At 41.7% G+C, this 23,008-nt stretch overlaps 2 protein-coding genes across 2 annotated transcripts in view; one reads left to right on the forward strand and one right to left on the reverse strand.

The window, feature by feature from the left end:
- The window catches only part of NCALD (neurocalcin delta), a 266,759-nt gene that overhangs the window by 68,536 nt on the left and 175,215 nt on the right, over window positions 1-23,008 (forward strand). The window contains exon 2 of the mRNA XM_032858567.1: window positions 21,816-21,864. The gene's annotated coding sequence lies outside the window, so the exon portion shown is untranslated. The remainder of the gene's footprint in view (window positions 1-21,815; window positions 21,865-23,008) is intronic.
- On the reverse strand, window positions 12,979-13,544 carry LOC116868262 (divergent paired-related homeobox-like). Its single transcript, XM_032858380.1, is given in 2 exon segments — window positions 12,979-13,228; window positions 13,230-13,544. Coding segments are annotated over 2 exon segments (561 nt in total). The 3' UTR covers window positions 12,979-12,982.

Consider the following 23,008-nt stretch of genomic DNA (forward strand, 5'->3'; position numbering starts at 1 on the left):
CTTCCAGATCACGGGACTGCAGCCCAGCTGGGCTTGGTTAGGCGTGGATCCAGACTGTGGGCTTAGATCAGGTCCATTGTGTGTGTGTGTCTCATTCTTCTTGGACCAGCAGTTCCCAGGGGCAGAGCCTTCACACAGCCATGTCAGAGGTGCAGCAGGGACACGGGCCAGAATACAATGTCTTTTAAGGCTTAGACTCAGAACCTGCTGCATTGGCCAGCACAACATCAGTGAGGCAGAGATGCATACTCCGTTTTTAGTGATTTTACCTACAAAATGATACACCAGAGGGAGGGATGAGGAATTGAAAAGATAATGAAATTTATAATACACAGTTATCCTGCTGCACAGGGAGGTTATCTGGGGAATCCAGTGGTCTCTTAAGGAGACTTTCAGTTAATCCTCTTTCTTTTAGCCCCAATATCAACTCCTTCTTCCAGAAATACCTGGTCCTGCCAATTCCTGGGCCATTTGGGGGGTTACGTAAATCTGGTTGCTTCTTGTCTTTCCCACTACTGCCTTAGGATTCATATTTTCAGGTTTGTTGAGTCAGTTACCACTCACCCATCTGCTTTCCAGCTTCCAAAATTTCATTGCTTTTGTTTCTTTTCATATTTTCTTTGTTCTTGTGAGTTTAGGCCTATAATAAAATCCTTTTACTGTCATTTTTGTGGGGCTTGGGGAGAGCGTAAGGCTAAATGCATGTTTTCAATCCATCATCATTCCCACCTGGCTCTTCCTTGACACCTTAATGATCAGCCTCCTTTCCCTCTTCAACTACTCTGGCTTTAATTACGTGCTGCTCAGAGCCCCTTGTTGCCCGGAGACGACCGAGTGGAGGAACTCTGAGGAAGTGCCTGACGGGGTGGTGACTCACCTCGCAGTCTGGCTGGTGGTTGGAACATGATGTGAGCTGCAGAATAACCCTTTCTGACTCAGTGTTGTGTCCATAAACACAGATGCATTTGAAGAAGCCATCTACCTCTTCAGAGTTCTGAATCTACATCGCTATTTTTTTTTTAAGATTTTTTTTTAATTTATTTATTTGACAGAGAGAGATCACAAGCAGGCAGAGAGGCAGGCAGAGAGAGAGGAGGAAGCAGGCTCACTGCTGAGCAGAGAGCCCGATGCGGGGCTCGATCCCAGGACCCTGAGATCATGACCCGAGCCGAAGGCAGCGGCCTAACCCACTGAGCCACCCAGGCGCCCCTACATCGCTATTTTTTTTATCTGAACCTAAGTCATAGGACTCATTCAGTTGAACACATACATGTGCACAAGTGTGTAATAACAAGGTGGATTTTCTGATATTAAGTTGAAATGCCAAAGAGTACAAAATGCAACACCTGCTCTGTTTTGATTGCCTTCATTCTTTTTTTCCTATCATTTCATTGAAATAATGGAGGTGAAGGAGGGATACTCTGTTAACTCATAGTTTGATCAGTTCTTTCATGCTTTCTAAATGTGGATTGACTATTGGAACTTACCCTCTGATGGGAAGACTGAGGACAAGAGTGCTGTAGTAGTAATAATATTTATGTACTAGATCATTTGACCCACAAGCTTCTCTACAGTGCTAGGTAGCAGAAGGAGTGGTTGCAGGTGAAAACCATCTGGAAACTGATTGGAAACATGGTGGAGTGCTACTGGGACAGGACCTCCAAACGTACATCCAAGCACAGGAGGAAGGGAGACTGGCGTGTAACAGTTAGTGAACCTTGAGCCAGAAAACCGGTGTTCAAACCCTGATTCTACTTCTTACATTCTGTATTCTCTTGGGTAATTTTTTGTTCTTCTGGATGAGGAAACAAGCCTTCTTGCTCACAGGGTTTCTGGGAAAATGAAAGACAATGAAAGCTCTTTGTGAAATAAAAGTTCTGTTCTAGTACAAGTTTTATTTGAGGGAAAGTTATGAACGTAAGTAGTTAATACAAGATTGGTAGTAAGAAATCCGTTCTTTATATATTCCATTGCTTGGAACACCTCACTGCTGGCGAGCTGAATGAACTCAGCAAATTGTTCACAATCTGCAAGTTTTCACTATAAGGAATGGTTAATGATAATTAACACCTGATGGGCACTTGGTAAGAGCCATTCCCTCTTCTAAGCACTTTCTAAATATTAAGTCATATAATCCTCAGAACAGCTCTATGAAGTGGGCTCTATAGATGTTATTGCCACCATTTTAAAATGAGGGAAACTGAGGCCCAAAGAAGTTAAGTAAGTTGTTAAAGGTTGTGTCATTTACGAGTGGAGCCAGGACCTTCTGACAGGCAGCCTGGCTCAGAGGTCCACTGGGTAGCTGCCATACGAACTCAGGTGCAGGGTGGCCTCCATGTGTACCTCCCATTCTCTTTAGACAGGCCTTCCTGGGCTCTTCTTCCTTTGATAATCCACTAAATGGTCTTCAGTGTTCTTCTGCAGACTCTATTCTTATTTCACTACCTTCTGGTTAAACAATTGCAATTCAGGCTGTAATTACTATCTATTGTTATGATAATCTTAAGATAAAGGCCAACACCTTGAACTGGGCTTCCAAGTGTGGTCATGACAGCTTCAACCTATCTCCCATCTCTTTTTTTTACATCCCTTCCTACAGCCATAGGGGCCTTCAGTAAATATCCCTATGCACCTCTGTCTCACCCCAGTACCTTTGCACATGAAGCTGTTTCTTTTGCCTGGAACAGTCCCAATCCCTCACCTACTACAGCTTTCTGTTCAGCTATAAATCTTTTAGGTACTTAACTTAAAATGGCAATTTTCTTGGGAAAGCTTTCCTTGACTTTTCTAATCTTTATTAAGTGTCTTACAAGTATCCTGTGTAACACTTACTATAATTTTTTTGCAACTGCTTGCTAATTATCTGTCTTTCTGGCCACACTAGAAATCCCTTAAAGGCAAGGACCATGTAGGTCGAGCTCATTACTATATACCCTGAGACTAGCACAAGGTCTTGCACCTAATAGGAACTCAGTAATTATTAATTGAATATTACATGAATATTGTATAAAAACATCAAAGGTTTCAAATTGCCCATTCCCAAAATAAGACCCCCCAAAATTCGATGGTTTTTTTTTGTACTAATGGATTATCACATAAGAAGGCAAACTGAAGACATATCTTTACTGCTGGTTATCCAAGACATTGGGGAACAAAAGAAAGTAAGAAGAGGACTTTCTTCCTTTTTCCCTCAGAAGTTTTGACCCCTCCTCCCCAGGGTCCCAGGGTGGTTCAGTCAATAAAGCTCCAACTCTTGGTTTTGGCTCAGATCATGATCTCAGGGTCCTGGGATTGAGCCCTACAACAGGCTTTCTGCTCAGCAGGGAATCTGCTCGAGATTCTCTCTCTCTCTCTCCCTCCCTCTGTCCCCCACCTCATGGTCTCTCTTTTTCAAATAAATAAATACATCTTTTTTTTTTAAGATTTTATTTATTGATTTGACAGAGAGAGATCACAAGTAGACAGAGAGGCAGGCAGAGAGAGAGAGAGAGGGAAGCAGGCTCCCTGCTGAGCAGAGAGCCCGATGCGGGACTCGATCCCAGGACCCTGAGATCATGACCTGAGCCGAAGGCAGCGGCTTAACCCACTGAGCCACCCAGGCGCCCAATAAATACATCTTTAAAAAAGAAAAAGTTTGCCACCCCATTAACTCAGAATACTCATACCCCATAATGAGGTCACTCATTAACTCAGATCACTCATACCCCAAGCAATGCAGCTTTGAGACAACAGTGGATAAGGTAGGTATGGTGGCTGACATCCCTTTTGGCCTCATTTCACACTTCTTCAAACACTAAAATTCTTGCCTATCTAGAGACACGTTCTCTGGTGACAGGAAATTTTGGAAGCAGGGACTGAGGACGGTGTCTGCACTGACCTGGTCACCATAGTACTTGTCCTCCACATAACCTACTTATCAAAACCCAGCCTTATCTGTTCTCAGTAGCAAAAGGAGGTGATGGAGGGGACATGGCTTTGTCCTATGAACCAAGGCATTTTTACCTAAAACATGCTTATGTCACAGTCTTCTTCATATTCACTTTTTATCAGTCTCTTCATCTATAAGATGAAACAACTCCAGTCATTAAATAGAGTCAATCTTCTAAACGAGACTGCCTATTATTCTCTTAGCTTCCAATGAGTCCCTTGTCAAGGTTTGTAATTATAAGCTTGCTTACATGATTATTTGTTTACCCTCTGCTCCATGACTACTTCAAACCCTGCCTTCCCTACTTGCCCGACCACTGTAAGATCCATAAGGGCAAAGACTGTGCCTTTTTTGTTTGCCACTTGGTCCCCAGAGCCTTGCATGATGCCTGGCATATAGTAGAAACTCAGTAAACGCTTATGTAAAAATATCACTGGTTAAACAACTGTCATAATGAGGAAAGGCTTGTAGGTGATGCCCGACTGCCCTATGGATTCCTGAGGCTCTCCAGAGTCTACACAGGTTACCTCAGGTGAAAGGGTTTATTTCACAGAGGAACAGGGAAGAGTAAAGAGCCTCGTAGCAGACTTCATTCCACTCATTCTTGTCTTACTGCTTTCTATTTTGTGTTCTTCCACAAATCAGCCCGCATGGAAGGAAAAGGCTCCCAGGCTGGGAATTGAAAGTAATTTAATGAAGGGATTGTCTGTAAATGTGTGGGCAGGAGCAGAGGAGCCAAAGCAGGTGCTGAAGCAGCCAGGGACTAACAGTGAGACTTACTCTTGAGCCTAAAGCTAAAAGCCAGAGCTGGCCAGAACTGCAGGTATGGAAAGGGGCACTCACAGGGGCATACTTGTAGAAGGACAGTGTCACTGCCAGAAGCACGATGCAAGGCAGGGAGGGAAAAAGGAAGAAATGCCCCAAACTCTTTCTCCTCTCAACCTTTAATCTCTTGCTATGTCTCCAACTGGCACAGCTCAGCAGGAAGCCAGAGAGCAAGGCGTCTCAGGTGGTGCACTCTGTAGAGATCAGCTTCCTGGGGCATAGAAGGGTGCAGGGTGGATCTGGATGGGAGCAGGAGGAAAGCCAGCATGTGCCATTGTTGTCTCTAAGTGACTCTTTCTTTAAATAATGAGAGGCTGCTTGTGGCCAACTTCATTCTCCTCCCTACCACCCAGATCAATCATGGTGCCTGCTGTTGCCTGACATTAGTTTACTCCTCAGTCTTTCTGCTTTTTTGCCACTCTATGGTCTCCTATTTTTTATATGTCTTGCCTAAACTTTTCCAGAAACAATCTGATGGTGTCACTCTCTTGTATTGGACAGATTACTAATAGGATAGCCTATACAACCTGCTTTTGGCTCACGCACTTGTCTCTGGTTCAGTTAGCTAGCCAGTTCAAAAGCAGGCTGGCCTATGAGTGAAAAATGTCTCAAAAAATGTTGTGGGTGGTAGACTTGTCAGAAGAAATGGTCTGACTGAAGCCACCTTGCATGTCCAATTTGTCACCCCCAGTTCCACCCCAAGGTGACCATCCTCCCTAATGAAGGATAATAATATCAATGTCCAGTTGTTGAGAGGGACAGGCTAATACTCACTGTTAGAGTCCCCTAACACAGGTCAAGTTGCCTCTGTCAGTTGGACTCACCAGATGTGCCTAGCGTTGCTGTTTCTTCTTCTGTGATGCGTCTTCAGAGTCCGCCTCTGACAGCTGTCATGTCCCAGATGTTATGTTCAGAGTCTGGTTCTCGAGCTGATGTTGTTCTGTTTCTAATCAGAATACCCACATTCATTTGTCTTCATAAAAAGTAAATGACTCTGTCAGTGAGGTTCCTGATAAAAGGAACAGGGCATGACGGTTTTTATTCATAATCAGCTCTGCGAAACCTCCTGCAAATAGGAAATGAGTGTTTTCTGGCATTTTGGATTATGTTGAAAGTTGAATTTACAAACAATGACAGCAGCTGTTGCGAAAGTTTCAGCATGGCCACTTTGATTGGTGGCAGGGATGTTCTACTTGCGCAGTACCCATTTCTCCTTGGTGTGGCGTCTCCTTTAAGTCACCTCCTTCAAGAACAGGTCGGTGGGGGCAGCCCCAGAGTAGTTACTGAGCCATTCCAGACCACTTCTCTATGTCAGAACTCGCCACGATGGATGACTGTCCGCACATACTCTTCCCTTGTGAGAACACCTTTTCCTTGTTCTCTCAATCTTGTGAAATTCTCATCCTTCAGCATCAGCTCAGATGACTCTTCCCAGCCTTGGGAGGGCAGACTCTGCAGTCAGACCACTTACACTTTCTATCTAGTCCAGCCATCCATCAGTTGGACCTTAATTTCTTTATCTGTAACCATGGGAGAGTAATTGGGTGAGGCTGCGTGTATTAGTGGTTGAGCATGTCGGCCCTAGAGCCAGATTGTCTGGTTTCAAATGGTGGCTTCACCACCTCCTATTTGTATGGCCTTGAGAAAATTAATGAGCCCTTCAGTGCCTCAGTTTCTCCACCTAGAAAATGGAGGTCATAAGATCTGTACAGATCTGCTGTGAGTTTATTGAAGAAGAAGCCTGTAGAACAGTGCCTCACACATGGTAATGTTTCATGAATGCTGTGCTTTATTAGTTTCTATCTCATTGAATTGTAAGGATTAAGTTAGGTAAAACATATAAAGCATTGGAATCGTGCCTGACCCAAAGTCAGTTCTCAGTAAATGTTGGTGGTAGTTGTTACATTGCATTTTTGTTATCATTCTCCAACGTGCCAGAGAGAGGTTGTCTGTCTCTTGTGTTCCTACAGTATATAAATAATACCTCTAAGAACATTTTTCACACTGTCCTTGTTTGGATTTTGTCTTTCATGTTGGACTATGTGGTCCTTACAGGCAAGCATAAGTAAGAAATAAATGTTTGAAATTGCTTAATATGAAAAATGGCTATACCTTGATAAGGTTTTTGTTGCTAAGCTGGTCAGCATTGACACTGGTAGCTTGTCAGTGGAATTCTTGGATTAGCAAGAGGCCAGTAGGAAATGGGTTTTTGGTTTCGGTGCATCTCCCTCTCCTCATTAGCTCATGTGGATTAGCAAGTACATAGGCTGAACACAAATTCTGGTGCTAAGAGTGGGTCTTTTCCTGTTCTTCAGGTAAGGGATATGCAGTGTTTGAAATGAATGGTGTTAAGTGAGAGTTGGGGCCTCTCCTTTTCACTCCCCTTTATGTGAAACATTTGCTTGCTTTCAAATGTAGTTGTCATACCCTTGACACAAACTGGAATTCTACCACCACAAAGCTTGTTCTATAAAGACAGCCATATCCCAAAGATGACTCATTCAGGTGATGGCTAACTACATTCCCCCCTGCAAGCTTATGACTTGAGATGCCTGGGGATAAAAGAAAAAGAACATAAGTAACAACTTATCACTTCCTGTTTGGGGCCTTCCTGCGGTAAAAAAGAAATATATCTTTGTCTGACTTGAAATGGTTTGACCTGTGCTTATGATAAATTAATGACTATAAAAGAATTGACATCAAACAATGATTTACTTGAGAAATTGCTGTACTTAGGCTGAAATGATGCTTTCAGTCAACACTCCGTGTCAAGCTGTCATCCCTCTTTGCTGATAAACATCTTTGCAGATGCACACACATGACAAGGGCACCACAAAATGCCCAGTGTGAGCCCTTGTTTGCTGTATCAGTTGGAAGGATGCACAGATGCTATTTTTGCAGTCTGGTTCACAGGTTTATGTGATACATCAGAATAATCTTAAACATTAGTTCATATAGATAGTAAATGAACAAATGTTATATTTCTGATAGAAGAGAAGCATAGACTACTTTCAAGGCTTAAAATGTATTATAGCCAAACTATAGAAAGGAATTTATCCAGTAGAATTTCTCCCTGCTATGTGTTCAGACTGGATTAAAATCTTAAATGTGTTGGCTTTGTTTGTTGGTAAAAAGTTGGTACTTCTCTTAAAAACACATTTGTAAGCAGCCTTAATTTTATCATAAAATATGTATAACTTTGGTGGTGGGTTCTATTCTATAGCCTCTGGGGGTATCCAAATGTGTTCTGTGTGGCGACGGTGGATTTAGCTGTTCTGTGTGATGTGCCTTTAACTTCCAGACAGTTTGACCTTGTGTGTTTTCCATTCAGCAGCTGACCAATTAGCTTCTGTACAGTTTATCTGTATGTTGTGATGCTTTTTAATATCTTTCATCCAAACCTTCAGCTTGTCTCATTCTGGGTTGGGATTGTGTGTTGGCCTAAGAGCTGTGGTCATTGTACTGTGTTTGTCCTATGAGTTTCCCCAAACCAGCTGTGCGTACGGCTGTTTGTCCAGGCTCTGGGGACCAGTAGACTCTGTTATACTAAAGGTTAAGCAGATGCCGGGGCTCTATCTAGATTCTATTATTTGGTGCTAATTTTTGGTATATTTGTGTATGGTTTATATTCTTAATTTCCTATATATTATGATATTTTGAAAACTTCAAAACCTTTCTGGCTGGGGAGATACTGCCCCTCCCCAGGCTAACCAGTTCTTAACCACAGCAAAGGACTCAGGGGCAACATGCCTTTAAAAACTAACCAATCTAGAGCCATGCCTCCTCCATCTAGCTCATTCACACCAAGCCAACATTTCCCCTGCTTACTCACACCAGGCAATGAAAGACCACCACCATAGCCCCAAACCCACTGGAGTTATTCAAACTAGCCAATCCTAAACTGTTTCCGCTGCCCTGCCTTGCGTTTCCCATGGAAGCCACAGTAAAGACTGTGACCTAGACTTTCCCCTCACTCTTGTTTTTTGCCTCCTGACTATCCTGAGGCTTCCCTCATGTGGCCTGTATGGTGTGGTGTACTTCCTGTCCTCAGGACCTGTGAGTATAATAAACTTGTCTTCCTGAACCTCTCCTGTGTCTCCCCTTATGACTGACCATCCCACAAAATCACACAGAACAATTTGCATTTTCATCAGTCGTGTCAACATTTGAGGGAGTCATGTTGGAGTCAGTCAAAATAGACTATGCTTTTGCTTTTCCTTATGTACTCCAGGTGACTGATGGGGGAATCACTGATTGTTACATATATCTTCACACAAGGGTGCCACTAAATGTCCTTGTTTTATTTCAGTGCTTATCTTGTCTCAGTGTCAGGAGCTTCTCTTTCCTATCTAATCCAAGGCAACTGATTTTCCTTTGTCTCTGCCTTAATAAATCATTTTCTAGAATTATTTGAGATTCATTTCAACATGCCAGACTCCAGAACATTCATCCAGGTAGTCTTCCTATCAAAATTACAAATGCAACAAAATCTGCTAGGCTCAAGATGTCGATACGTGTTCAAAGAGCACACCTTGAACCTTGAAAAGAATATAAGTGATAAAAGATGGCACTAACTGCATGCTGACTACCATTCTCCTAGAAGCTCCAGTTCTGCAATGAATTGGCTCCCAGAGAATCGGGTCTTTTGTTTTTTAACCATATGATGAGGAAAGCACTCACGGGCTTTCGGTAAGACTGCCCTAGGATCACACTGGCCATTGTCACTTACTACCTGTCTGATCTTAAGGCCACTATTTCACATCTCTGATTCTCAGTTTCAGCTTCAGTAAAATGGGGATAATGGTAGCCACCTCATTCATGAGGATCAAATGACATCATCAAATGGAAAGTACGTCCCAAATGGTAGCCATTCCACAATGTTGGTTTCTCTCTGCCCCATTTGTTAATGCAGTGTGACTGTAATGCTACATAATGATAAGTACACTCAATTTAATTTTTAACAAACCACACATTAAATCAGAATTTGTAGCTGTTTAGACCAGGTTGAGCAGTTTATTTTTCTTACTGAGAAGAAGGGATTTGCTCAGCAAATGTTTCTGTCAACTGGAATGGCGCTAAGGAGAAAAGTTAAGCTACTTACAGCTTTTAAAAATTCCTACTTGCAATAAAGAGAAAGAATTAATAAAAAACAACCATTATCTAAGTCACTGAAAGGGTTGGGGAGACAACCTATTTAGTAATGCTTGCCACTGATTTGTATGCAATTAGTTTCTGTGTGACTTACAAAGGCATGCCTCATTAAAACTAGTCTGTATTTCAGACATCTCATCAATTAAGATGTGTTTCCTTTTCAGTTAATCTGAATCCGTGAGTTTCTCTGACATTGCAAAAACGGAACATTGAGTTCAGGTAAAGAGCTGTCCATCCCTCACCAAAACTGTGGGAAAGACCTTTATTCAATTATGGAAATTTACATTACATTTACATTACACTACACTTGGTCTAATTATTGCTACACTCCTATTTCTTAGCCCTTCATTAATTCATAGAACATTTATTGACAGCCAGTCAATGACCTAGCACTCAGTTACAGAAGAATTTTTCTTCTGGCATCAGGGAAAGAGATAAAACTTGCCTTCTCTAACAGAGAAAATGTGCTTTCTCCCTCTATCTGCAAATCTTGATCAGATCCAAATACTGATAGATACCAGGCTTAACAAGATGTTTAATAATTCATCTCATGCACACTTTACTCCATCCTTTGAATGAATAAGGACATGTCAAGTGTCAATCATTTGACATCCGGAAGTGAATACAGGGATGACCCAGACCTTTGGTTAGGCCAGAGAGACATGGGTGATCAACTGACCTCAACTTCAGGCTTATGGGTACACTATATGTTGTTATCATTATTAAGACATTTTCAGGATACAATTACTTATTGCGTGTTTCTATTGCTACTTATGAATTTTTACCATTATTTCTTTGCTTGTTCAGGGTTATTAAGAAGTGATTAGAAATGACAGCACTGAGTTGGATCATGCTGTTTGCCTGCCACCCTGATGTTATAATTTTGATCTTTTCTTAACAATATTCTCTAAATATGTAAAACTTGAAAGCTCCCAAAACCTTTTGTCAAGGTCATCAGTGACCTCTTGATGATCACTTCTCAGTACTCATACTATGGACTTTGCAACAGCTTTTGACACCACTAGCATTCCTTTTTTCTTGTTCTTTATTTTTCTCTATCTTTTTAATTGTTTGAATTCTGTTGCAAACTTTAAACTCTTTAGTTTTATACTAGAGCCCTCAAAATCTTATCCAGCCACTTGGTTTCATGAAAGAACATTTTAATGTAATTCTTAAGCAAAATCTTTTATTTTTGTGTTTATTGCTATTAAGTAAATGTAATCCTTTCCTACTATGTCAGTGCTTGGTGAATGTTTGCCGAATTCGGGATGACCATGGAAACTGGGTTTTGGAATAGTCCTTTATCTCCTACTTTATCATTATAGCATAGTTGTCTGAAATTCTTCATCTATTTTTTCAACCTTGTAGTTTTTATAAAATTTTGTGTAATTATTATTGATTTTGCTTCTTTGATGTGGAATCCACTCCTTTGGCCTAAGCATCTTTAACTCTTTCCCCAGCCCCCCATTTCTCTCGTTCATCTGCTTCCAGATCTGTTTTATTCTTCTTGGGATCTTCAATTTGAGACTTCTTTTACAAGTTTTTTTTTTTTTTTAAATATATAGTCTCTTTACTTCTAAAATGTTTTTCTTTTTCTTCTTTCCAGCCAGCTCGCCCCTCTCTTCTTGTACTTGCACGCACTTCAGCTTTGTCTTAAGTTTGAGGAGAAAGATCCAAGTTGATTCTTATCTTCTCCTTGTGTATTTAAATCTTATCTCTTCATTTCAGTGGCAGCTTGTAAAGCCTATTTTTGTCTCCAAAGTTTAAAGACCTGACAAGGAGGCATGGTTCTCATTCTCTTGTCAACCAAGATGCTTGAAAGTGTTGTCTCAACATGGAGCTTCCATTTCTTTCCTGTGCCCTTTGCAATCCAGTTTTACTCTCCTTGTCTAATGCCTGCTCTGAGAAAACTCACTTCTTGTTTTCTCTTGACACTTTTAGTTCTCATCTCCCTCAACTCCCTCCTTCCCAAAGCTCTCTACCCTCTTGGGTTCCATGACACCATTTTCTCTTGATTTCCCTCCAGATCCTCTTGCTCTCTTTTGGACTTATTTATGGGCTTCTTTCAACACTTATTCCTCTCCAGGGTTCTGGCCTTGCTCCTCTGATCTTGTCACTATGCATAATCTTCCTGGGGAGACTCATCCACTCCTATTGATTTAACTACCACCCCCCGACCAGGACTTTGTGCTATTTCCTCTACCATGAATGCTCCCCTGCTTTCTCTCTCTCCTGCTCATCCTACAAATGAGTTATTACTTCCTCCAGGAAAGTTTTCTTCAGTCTATCCTTTGGATTAACTGTCCCCTGCACTGTGCCCCCAGAGTACACTTGTTGACACCATTATCACACCATGCATTACATTATGATGAAATTATCTGTAATCTCCTTAAGGTCAGGAACTATGACCATTTTTTTTTTTCCCTAATAGTCTCATTGTATATGTTTATTTTATTTTTTTTTAAAGATTTTATTTATTTATTTGACAGAGAGAGATCACAAGTAGACAGAGAGGCAGGCAGAGAGAGAGAGAGAGAAGCAGGCTCCCTGCTGAGCAGAGAGCCTGATGCGGGACTCGATCCCAGGACCCCGAGATCACGACCTGAGCCAAAGGCAGCGGCCCAACCCACTGAGCCACCCAGCGCCCTCATTGTATATGTTTATTGAGATAGAATTTAAACATTGTCTCCAGCTTTACTGAGATACAAGTATAAGGTGTACAGTGCGTTGATTTGATACATTTATAGATTGCAAAATGATTACCTCCATGGCTGGCGCCTTCATCCTGCCCCATGATTGCTTTTTGTGGTGTATGTAATACAGTATTGCCATTCTGTGTCTTTGGGTGAATTTAGTGCAGGTTCCTGTCATCCTAATTACACCACAAAACATTCCCGTCGCTGTAAGTTTGTTGAGTGCCTCTCTCCACTCAGTTCTACCCAACGGGCGCTTGTGTGTCTTTCTTTCGTTTCACGGAGCGTGTTTCTGGAATGCATCCATGTTGCGTGGATCTCGAATCTCTTGTCCGGGAATCGTCGTGAATCATTACGGTATGTGACCTTTTGCGTCTGGCTTCGCTCATGAAGTTCTTTGTGGAGATGAAGAACCAAGAGAATAAGCAGTGAAGCTTGTGGGAAGAATCTGAGATTCCATAATGGGACAAAGGGAGTAGACGTTAGGGTCTCGGCAGCAGCCAAAGTGGACGATTTTGTGGCCAACAGAATGGTCTGGGAGAACCTTCAGATTGGAGCATATGCTGAGTTGGAAGGAAGGTGTTGGGTGGTCTGTATAAACCAGGGAGGCTTGGTGGGCACCACGGGGGGTGTCCTGGAGGGGCATCCTTGGGTCCCTTGGAAGGGCTGGTCTTGACTTCTGCTCCAGCTAACTGCTGTTTGGCTTTCCTGAGTTTTGCTCTGTGGTTCTTGAACCACACCTGCAGTACGGTGGGATGGATCTCCAGTTTCGAGGCCATTTCTTTCTGAAGGCTGGGAGCGGGGTATGGGTTCTCGCTGAACAAGGATTCCAAATCGGCCAGTTGTTTCTCAGTGAACATGGTCCGTTTCCTTTGTGAATGCTTCTGGTGCTTTCCTTTAGGAAGGTCCCCTGTGCCGGACATCCCCAGATCTAGCTGCGTCCCCATGCTCTAGTCTTGTGTCAAGCAACTATGACCATTTTTGTATCCCTGTACCCAGTACAGTACTCAAGAGCTTTCTTTGAGTCTTGTTTCTCTCTGATTGAGATATAATACTCTTCATGACCTAGCTGAGGTAAATTTTTAAATTTTTCAAATTTTTAAATTTTTAAAAATTATATTCTAGATCACATTTTCTCTTAACCTTCTATGGTATCTCTGGAAGGCCTATTATTAGGAAAGTTAATTCCCTTGTTCCACTTCCTAGTTCAGTCAATGTCACTATCATGTATTTACATGGTCGAGCTATGGTTTGATTTTAACCATCACCTATATGCTAATGACTCTTAACTCCTTTTCAGTAGTCCTTACTACTGTCCTAAATTGTTTCTGCACATCCTACCCCTTGCATGCAAGCATTTCCTATCCTCATGGTACAGAGTTTCTGGTCCTTGAGTCCTCCAACACCCAGGGCAAATTGTTCAGGGTTGATGAGGAGAGAACTACTTCTAAATCCCTCATTTGGATGTAGTGTGTAGGTTGGGGGGGAGGAAGCAAAGGTGGGTGCTGGTGAGGACAGCATAGAAAAGAAGTGTCAGGGTAAGAAGGTGGTTGCATCAGTTTTATGTGGCTGCTATAACAAAATGCTACAAGCTTAGACTAAAACAACACGAAGTTCTTCTCTTATAGTTTTGGAAGTCAGAAGTCTGAAATTAGTTTCAATGGACTAAAGTCAATGGCTGGTTTCTTCTGGAGGCTCTGAGGGGAGAATCTATTTCCTTTCCATTTTCAGCTTCTAGAAGCTTCCAGCATTCCTTGGCTTCTGGCTGCATCATTCCAGTCTCTGCTTCCACTGCCTTCTGCCTTAACTCTGACACTCCTGTTTGCTTGCTTGCTTGCTTGCTTGCTTGCTTTCTTTCTTTCTTTCTTTCTTTCTTAGATTTTATTTCTTTATTTGAGAGAGAGACCATGAAAGAGAGCAAACAGACTCTCTGTGGAGCTGGGGGCCTGATATGGGACTCAATCCTGGGACTCCAGGATCATGCCCTAGCCAAAGGCAGTTGTTTAACCAACTGAGCCACCCAGGCACCCAGCCTGCCTCCTTTCTATAAGGAACCTTGTGACTATATTGGGCCCATCTGGATAATCTAGGGTAATCTCCCCATCTCAAGGTCCTTACTTTAACCATATTGGCATTGTCACATTTGCCTTTTAAGGTAGCATTACATGTTCTGGGGATTAGGGCATGGACATATTTGAAGGGCCATTAATCACCTTACCACAAGTGGTCCTGAGTCAGGGTAGAGAGTGAGAGGGCTGTGAGTGAGACAGATACGGGGTCACACCCCATTAGTACAGCTGTCATGTCCCCAAACCTTTGTTCCTCACAGTAAGATAAGAACAACAGTTTCTCCTTTTTGAGATTGTTATATGAAGTAAAAGAGGTAACGTGTGCAAAATGCTTTGCAAGATGACTGGGACATGCCTATACCCATAAATGAAGGTAGTTGTGCTAATAGGAAAATGGAAGAGACAAGAGGAGAGAGGGGAGAAAGAAAGAAAAAGAAAGAAAGAAAGAAGAGTAAAGAAAAGAAAAAAAAAAGAAAAAGGAAGGAAGGAAGGAAAAAAGAAAGGAAAAAGGGAAGGAAGGGGGGAAGGAAGAAAGGGAGAGAGAGATAGGAAGAAAAGAAAGGTTATTGTCACCCGAGGCATCTGCTATAAGAAAAGTCATGCATGTGCATATTTCTTGCTGAATAATGTCTGTGACTGTTTCATAGCTCAGAACATAAAGTCATGCACACATTTTACTAGAGTCCCGACTCCAGATTTCTTTGGCTTTCCACTGCAATTCCTTGGATTTTCTCTAGTAGAGTTTCTGACTTCAGAAACACACTCTCCACTTTGAGGTTGCTTTAGGGCTGCCAACATGACCTGGTTAGCCTTGAGACGACAGGCCTGACCTTCATCCATTGGAGGAGTCTTGGTTCTGCGTCCCGACCAAAGATAAGGGAACTGTTGTAGGTCATCAGCCGGGTTCTTGTGAGTGCAAATCCCCACCGGGCAGCAATTTTCACCTTGGGATGGATTTGCTTGTTCACTGATCCTTGGAATACAGACCATCAGTACTTATTCTGCCATAGGCCAGCTGACCTTGTGGTTCACAAGGAAATTTGGTGGAACAGTCCAGGCTGGCCTCAGGCTCAGCAGTGCCAGAAATGGTGGCATTGGGGCACAGTCTTCTCCTCCTCATTATGTGACACTGATAAGGAGTTTCTAGTTCATAAGGCAACATCACTGGTGAAATCCCCCTAAAAGGAGTTGTGCAAGCCTTACAAGAGAGAGAAATAGAGGCTGCTGGAGCAGCAATGCCACCACTTCCCTGGAGTTGAAGAAGTCAAAGAGATGGCCAAGGCAGTTGATACCCTGGCCACAGAGGGCCTCGTTCCCTCCTACCCCCACACACTGGTACCAGTGAGGATGGTTTGGATGCCGCTCTTTTGATCTCTATCCCGGGGAGATAGGGTAGAGCCAAGACTTCATTAAGCTCCAGTGGGATGAGTGATGCAAATGCACCCTGCTGTGCAGTTTCCACTGTGTTCCATGAGGGAGGCAGCACATTTTGATGACTCTGGATCTGAAGACCTGACCTCTCCTGACTTACTAAACCAAAAGCACGGACCCTTTTCTGCTTCCTATTTGGAGTGATGTGGGAGGAAGAGGATCCTCCGATCGTGGGGGTACAGCAGACTTGGCCAGATGCACTGTGAGCCCAGAAGCTCAGAACCCTACCATTAGGCCCATGGGGCCAAACGTTCTTGTAAGATTTTTAAAGAGAAGGAGCTTTAGACTATAATTGGTGAAGAGCACTGTTTCTCCACCGTGACTGCATTTCCCCTCATGTGTGAAAACAGTGGAGAGGAAGTTGAATTGGGGATACATTTTGTTCAAGTTTAATTAGAGGTATTTATATGATTTATAGTCCCTTCCATGTATACATGTATCTGGTGGTTAATTAATAAAAATATGCAATTATGCTAAGCTATCTTTCAGACTTTGGAACCACCTGTTCTAGGCACCTGTCTTAGCAGTTCTCACTAGGAAACTACTTAATTCTTTACATGACTTAGGAAAAAAGAGTCATACCACAATTCGGAGTGTCAGAGTCCTGAATTACAAGCATGGAAGTCAGTGCCACTACCCTTAACTCTACCCACTTCCTAAGGATACCCATCTCCACCTACCCCCTAACCCAAATTCCCCTAACCCGACCATGACACCAGTGGCATTTCTAGTTACTTATTGCACACTTGAAATTGTGTTTCCCAGGAGGACAGTGGGGAACTCTTAAGACTGTGGTCTGTAGAGTCAAATGCTGGCTCAGCCACTTGGTATAGAGTGGGAGCTTGGCTCGGTTTTTAAATGGGAAGAGGTACTCATGGAGATGGTTGTAGAGGTTGAATTGGCTAACTCCTATAAAGAGCTGTACCTGCCCATGGTGAGCGCTCAATAAAAATTCTTCACTCTGAGTCTTTCCAAACCACATTCATCTTTTAATCAGCTGTGGTCACAGAGCGCTTTGAATGTAATCATCAGAAATAAACTGAGACTACCAGAGCCAGAGGGGGGAAAAAAAGTTAATTGGAAGGATATTAATAGCTTAAGGAGCTGAGGGAAGAGCTGACCAAACAGGTTTTGGGGACGACAGGAACCAGGGCAGTTAGGGTCTCAGAAGCTGGAACACGGAAACCATCCTTCGGAGATGCTGCTGGGATGGCTGCCTTTGCTCCTTGTTCTTGTCCAGGTTTCAGGGCCCAGGAGGGAGAACCAGCTGGCCTAGCTTGGTTTGCGTCCTCCCCCTTGGTCAGAGGAGTAGATGTTCGGGAGTAGCTGCCCTATTAAAGCCACAGGGAACTGGGAGACTGTTCCAGGAGGTCAGGACACTGGGCAGACAAAATTGCCCATACTCCATGGACCTATTGCTGGGTGTCCCTAAGGACCTGTCCAGCAAACTTCTCTCGACCGACTTTCAACTTCTTTGCCAAAATGTAATCCCCCTTTGTAATCACCCAATATCACTGCCTCCCGACTTTCCAGATAATCATACCTTCTTTTGAATGACTTCTATAATGATTATTTACTTATATATTCCTTTATAAATGTTTATGGGCCACCTCCTGGTTGTTAAGTCCTGTTCTGGGGGCTGGTTGACCTCAGTCAACCAAAGAAATCTCTTGCTTTCAAGGAAGGAGGCAGAAAACCAAAATAACAAATAAACATATGACATGAAGTGATGACAGTACTCATGACCAGGCAGTAATGAGAAAAACCATCAGAAAGGGAAGGAGCAAGGTGTATGTGCAGGTGTTGCTCAGACCAGCAATTCAAGTTTATGTGAGTCTGTCATTCAGCTGTTCACATTTTGATTATTTTATTTGTTTTCTTGTCTATCCTGCGTGACTAGCTGGGTTCTCCCCTCTAGGAGCGAGTATCTTAAAGGTGAAGTCGTAGCATTCATTTCTAGCCCTTAGCCCCTGCCTCATGGTGGATACTCTGTAAATGTTTGTTGAAGGAATGGATAAACTCATAGTATGGCTATCAGATGATTGTATTTTTCTGCTTGTGACCCAGCCTATGATTCTCCCACATGGGACATTGCAGATAATTCCATCTGGGCTCTGCCCTTGTAGGTTCTCTATAAATGTTGCTGACTGACCAGTTGGCTAGAAAAAAACATTTGTATAACCTCCATTTATCCTGTCTCTCGTCCCTGGAATGAATTTGGTTTCTTTTTGTTATTATTATTATTATTATTTTTAATCATAACATGCCTTCTGAATTTAAGACCAGCTTTAAGAAAGAAATGGGAATACTATCCATTCCTCCCAACTTGAGTCACAGAGTCATGGCATCAGAATGAATCATGGCCTCCGAAAGGAGCTCCGGACAGTACCTTGCGTAAGTGTAGTTGTGCTATGAGGAGCAAGGGCACAAACAATGATCCTTTCATGGAAACTAGAATCCTATTAAGCCTATTCCCTCCATGCTTGATTTCCATATTTACTGAAGTGGAGAGAACTAGATTAATCCTCATTTAAGCACTCGGTCTAAAAGTAGAAAACAAGAGAATAGAATGTTTTAAAATATTTTTATTAAGCATTTTGTAAAACAGAGCAATATCGATTGCCTGTTGTTTTGAGGTGGCCTCCAGCCTCGCAGAATTCATGGCTTTTCACTCTAGATCATGAATGAACTGCCGTAGACACGACTCTCTGGTCGCGATGGTAGCTGTGTTTATAAATGATCAACAGTGCTGTGAATATATTTAGAGTGTGCTAAATGCCCCTGAGAGGATGAGTATCATCTGTTTCTAATTAAATTGTGTTTTGGAGCATGGCACATTTTTTTTTTCCAGATGAATAAATATTAAGCCTTTTCCACTTCCTGAGGAAAATGAGGGTTGGATTCTGATATTCAAATTACTAGACTTATTAAATCATATTAAAATGAAAATGTAAAGAGCTATTTGATTCTATTTACAAGTTCATGTCACAATGTACTGTTCAGTGAAAATGCTATGTTTTGGCATCTGATAAACTAGATACCGACACTGAGACCAGAAACCATTTTATTCATCATTAACGTGAGTGGATGTTAGGGCTGACGGATAAGATAGTTAGAAATACTGGTGTTGGTAACTGAACAGTATCCTCATACAACACTTAAAACATTTCAAAGCAGTTTTTATCCGAATGTTCTCTGACATTCATATCATAAGCCTTGAAATTTGTATATGCAACCCAAAATACATAAAGTAACTATTTCATGCACTGACACAATTAAAAGAAAATTCACTTCAAGCTTCTGAAAAACCAAATTTGGCTACATCTGTATTTATTTGCTCATCAACCATAAACTTCCTGATGGAGCTCTTATAGGAAAAGTAAGGGCCAACTTGAAATGGATGTCAGAAAGGGATTTTAGAGTTAATACATGTGCTTTTCTGTATAAAGAGGCCTAGTAATAGTAAGCGACTGCTAGTAATGGCCAAGTCGGGACTAGACTCCGGAATTCCTGTCCTTTGCACCTTGTTTCCCTGAAGCGATCATTTAAATTAGCAAGATATGTATGTAATCTACAAAATTTCCCTTATGTATGTCTCAACGAAAGCTGCTATTATATAAAAATAGATTCTATACCCTGTTCATTATTTACAGCTGCATTCCTATCTACCTTCACACCCGACCTCCAGCATTGTTTTAGCAATCTCTGAGAAAAAATAGGTAAGACAGACTATTTCAATGTACTCCTGTGCGCAGATCAATGAAAGTTGTCTGGGGGCCTAGAGAATAAGCAGAGCTTTTGATACCTTTCATGTGATGCTCTCTTCTCCTGGTCTCAGCCCAACTGACTGAGATGCCTCCAACAAGCTTGGTCTTTAATGGCCTGTCCACTCTGATACTAACGACAGCTGTTGGCGTCCTATGCCAGGTCAGCTCTAGTAACTGCTCATTTATCTACCTTGCCATTGTAACCAAGTGTCCTTTGTTGTTGTTTCAGTAAAATCGGAAAGTCTGAAATGGAGTCAACTATATTTCAAAATGTAAAACGCTGTGAATTCATGTTGACTAGATTCCACATCCTAACAATGAAAACCTATAAAATACCCCTTTACAAGTTGTAATCTGTTTGTATGTCAACAAAGTAACTATGAGATAAAGGAAAATATATAAAAGCCATTTCACAGATTTTTTTTTTCCAGTTAAAAAAAACATGCTCGGAGGGGTGCCTAGGTGGCTCAGTGGATTAAGCCCCTGCTTTTGGCTCGGGTCATGATCTCAAGGTCTTGGGATCGAGCCCCACATCAGGGTCTCTGCTCAGTGGGGAGCCTGCTTCCGCATCCACCTCACCCCGCCTGCCTCTCTGCCTACTTGTGATCTCTGTCAAATAAATAAATAAAATCTTAAAAAAAAATCATGCTTGGAAAGATTACATGTTTTTAAACCAAAGTCTCTTCTAAATATCTGTATTATTAAAGTGTGTAGGTTATTATAAGTAAGAAAAACATTAAGAACCTATCTTAGATCAGAATTCTTATATTGCTGGCACTAAGAATAACATTATAACTATTATTTGTGGAACATCCAGAGGTTTAATAACCTGCTTGAGGTCCTTACACTGAAATATTTTGCCTCTAGTCTATGTTCGAAAGGACAAATCTATTAACTCTTTGGTAAAACTCCTAGTTCTGGTTTAAGTATATTCAATACTTTGTTAAATGCTTGCAGGAATATGAGTCCTTGGTATATTGACAGATACATTTTGCAATGATTGGTATATCATCAAATATACTGAAATCGGTAGAATATTATTTTTTTTCTAACATGTCAGTCGGAACACCTTTTCCTTGAATTATTACAATATTTTAAATTAAAAAAGGATGCTATTTAGAAATCCAAACAATTGCCCAATTCCTGATAAAAGTGATACTTTGATATTTAAGAATTAATTGATGTGAGTTTCCCAAGAGGGCTTTGACCCTGTTGATAGTTTTGAAACTATATCTGATGGACTAATTATATTGTCTACACTGGTACCCCCAGAGATACCCAAATGCAATTTTTTTTTTTATCAGAGAGAGGTTATAAATGCCAGAAACAAAATCTGAGAGACCACCCCTCTCCCATGGCCATTGGCAAAGGGATTCAATGCATCACACCCCCTCCTTGAAGTCTTCCCAATCAAACCCACTCCGCCAAACTCAGTTGGCTCCTCACAGACTAAACCCTTTGATTATTCCTTTCCCCTGACCTATGAATCTAATCACTACATTATTCCCATTTATTGACCTATTATATTGTGATTTCTTATTGTAGCATTAAGGCACTGGGTTTGCTAATTCTTTTTGGAATACCCCTAACCCTTGGTACATCTCGAAGATGGCTCTTTTGATCCTTGCTCTGACCTGAAAAATGAAGGTCCATATTCTTGACTATCCCTTCCCTTGAATCCATGTCCTCTTCCAAGGAATTTATAAATATCAGCAAGAGGTCAGTGCAAGATTCCCCACTGTGTCAGCCTCCACCTTCTTTTTCTAGGTGAGTCCTTTCTGCCAAACCCATCTTCATCTCTCCTGTCTTCCCGTTCCCAAAACGTGTTATTGGCAACTAAAGCCATGAGACACTTCACAGAGCTCTGCCACTAAATGTACAGGGAAAAATAATATTGTAATCCTTGCAGATACTTCCATTCAGCATGGTTATTTTGCCCATTTCCTTTCAGATTATCTCGGCTTGGTCTCTGGGAACCACCCATTAGTGACCGTCATAAAGTAAGTATACATTTAAAATTTTCTTTCAGCCAGCTGTCAATGGAAATCTCAGTTTTGTTCAATGATTTTCACAAAAGACAGTTTCAAATATTTTATCAGTGAATGGTGGCATCATGACTGGGTGTTTCATCTATAGGAAAAGATAATAAACCTTTTCTTTAACATTTGCGGAAAAGATACTGGGAAGGTACGAAATAAAGCAGGCACTGCCTCTCACCCTGGGATATTACCTGTAGCCGAAGAAAGTGTATTTGCAGCCCCTGAGTGGAGTGGTTTCATTTCACCATCTTCATCCTTCGCAGCTGCCAGAGTCCTCTCAGGGGAGGAGACATTACAACAGCCTCTTCCTTCATTTTAAATTGGGCTGCAGCCCAAGAAAGTATCTCAAATGGCATTAAGCCAATTAACATCTAGCCCAGAATTTAGCACCTAATGGGCACATAATAGGTATTGGTTGGAGATGAATGTAGGTGGACTCATTAATTCATTAATCTGCTGCTCCGTGAGGTCTTTGCCACTGTGAGGCAATGTGGTGTGCTGGTTATTCCCCCAAATCTTGAACAAGGTGCTTGGGTTCATTTCCTGGTTCTGCCACTTATTAGCTGTATGACTTCGGCCTCATGTTTAAACCTCTCAGTATCCCAGGTTTTTCATTTATAAAATGGGGCTACTAATACTACCTATCTTGATCAGAGGTTTTTACAAGGATTAAATGTGTTAATATTTGCAAAAGGCTTCAAATAATGCCTGACACATCGTAATCTTTGTAAAAATGTTGAATAAATTAGAATACATGATGCATATAGGAACATTCCAAGGTCCCATGTCTAGAGACTGAAAAATTGGTTTGGCCTAGAAGCAATGACACCTCAGTAGCAATAAACACACCTACCACCCAAATCTTGCTTTTAATACTATTTTCCAATAAAAGGAACCCAAGCTTCTTGGAGAAATAGCTAATTTAGGACTAAAGCAAGAAATACACAGAATGAGCCTGGAGAATCTTGTAGTACCAGAAAGTAAGGTAATGCTAAAAGAAAAATGAAAAACAAAACAAAGCAAAAAACACCTCACAACAGTGTGACGCAAAGTATGTCACAAGGACATAGGAGTTAACAAAAGTACTCCCAACCACCAAAGCCAC

Source organism: Lontra canadensis, unplaced genomic scaffold, assembly GCF_010015895.1.
Source record: "Lontra canadensis isolate GAN:19392208 unplaced genomic scaffold, GSC_riverotter_1.0 scaffold15, whole genome shotgun sequence".
NCBI classification, from domain to species: domain Eukaryota; kingdom Metazoa; phylum Chordata; class Mammalia; order Carnivora; family Mustelidae; genus Lontra; species Lontra canadensis.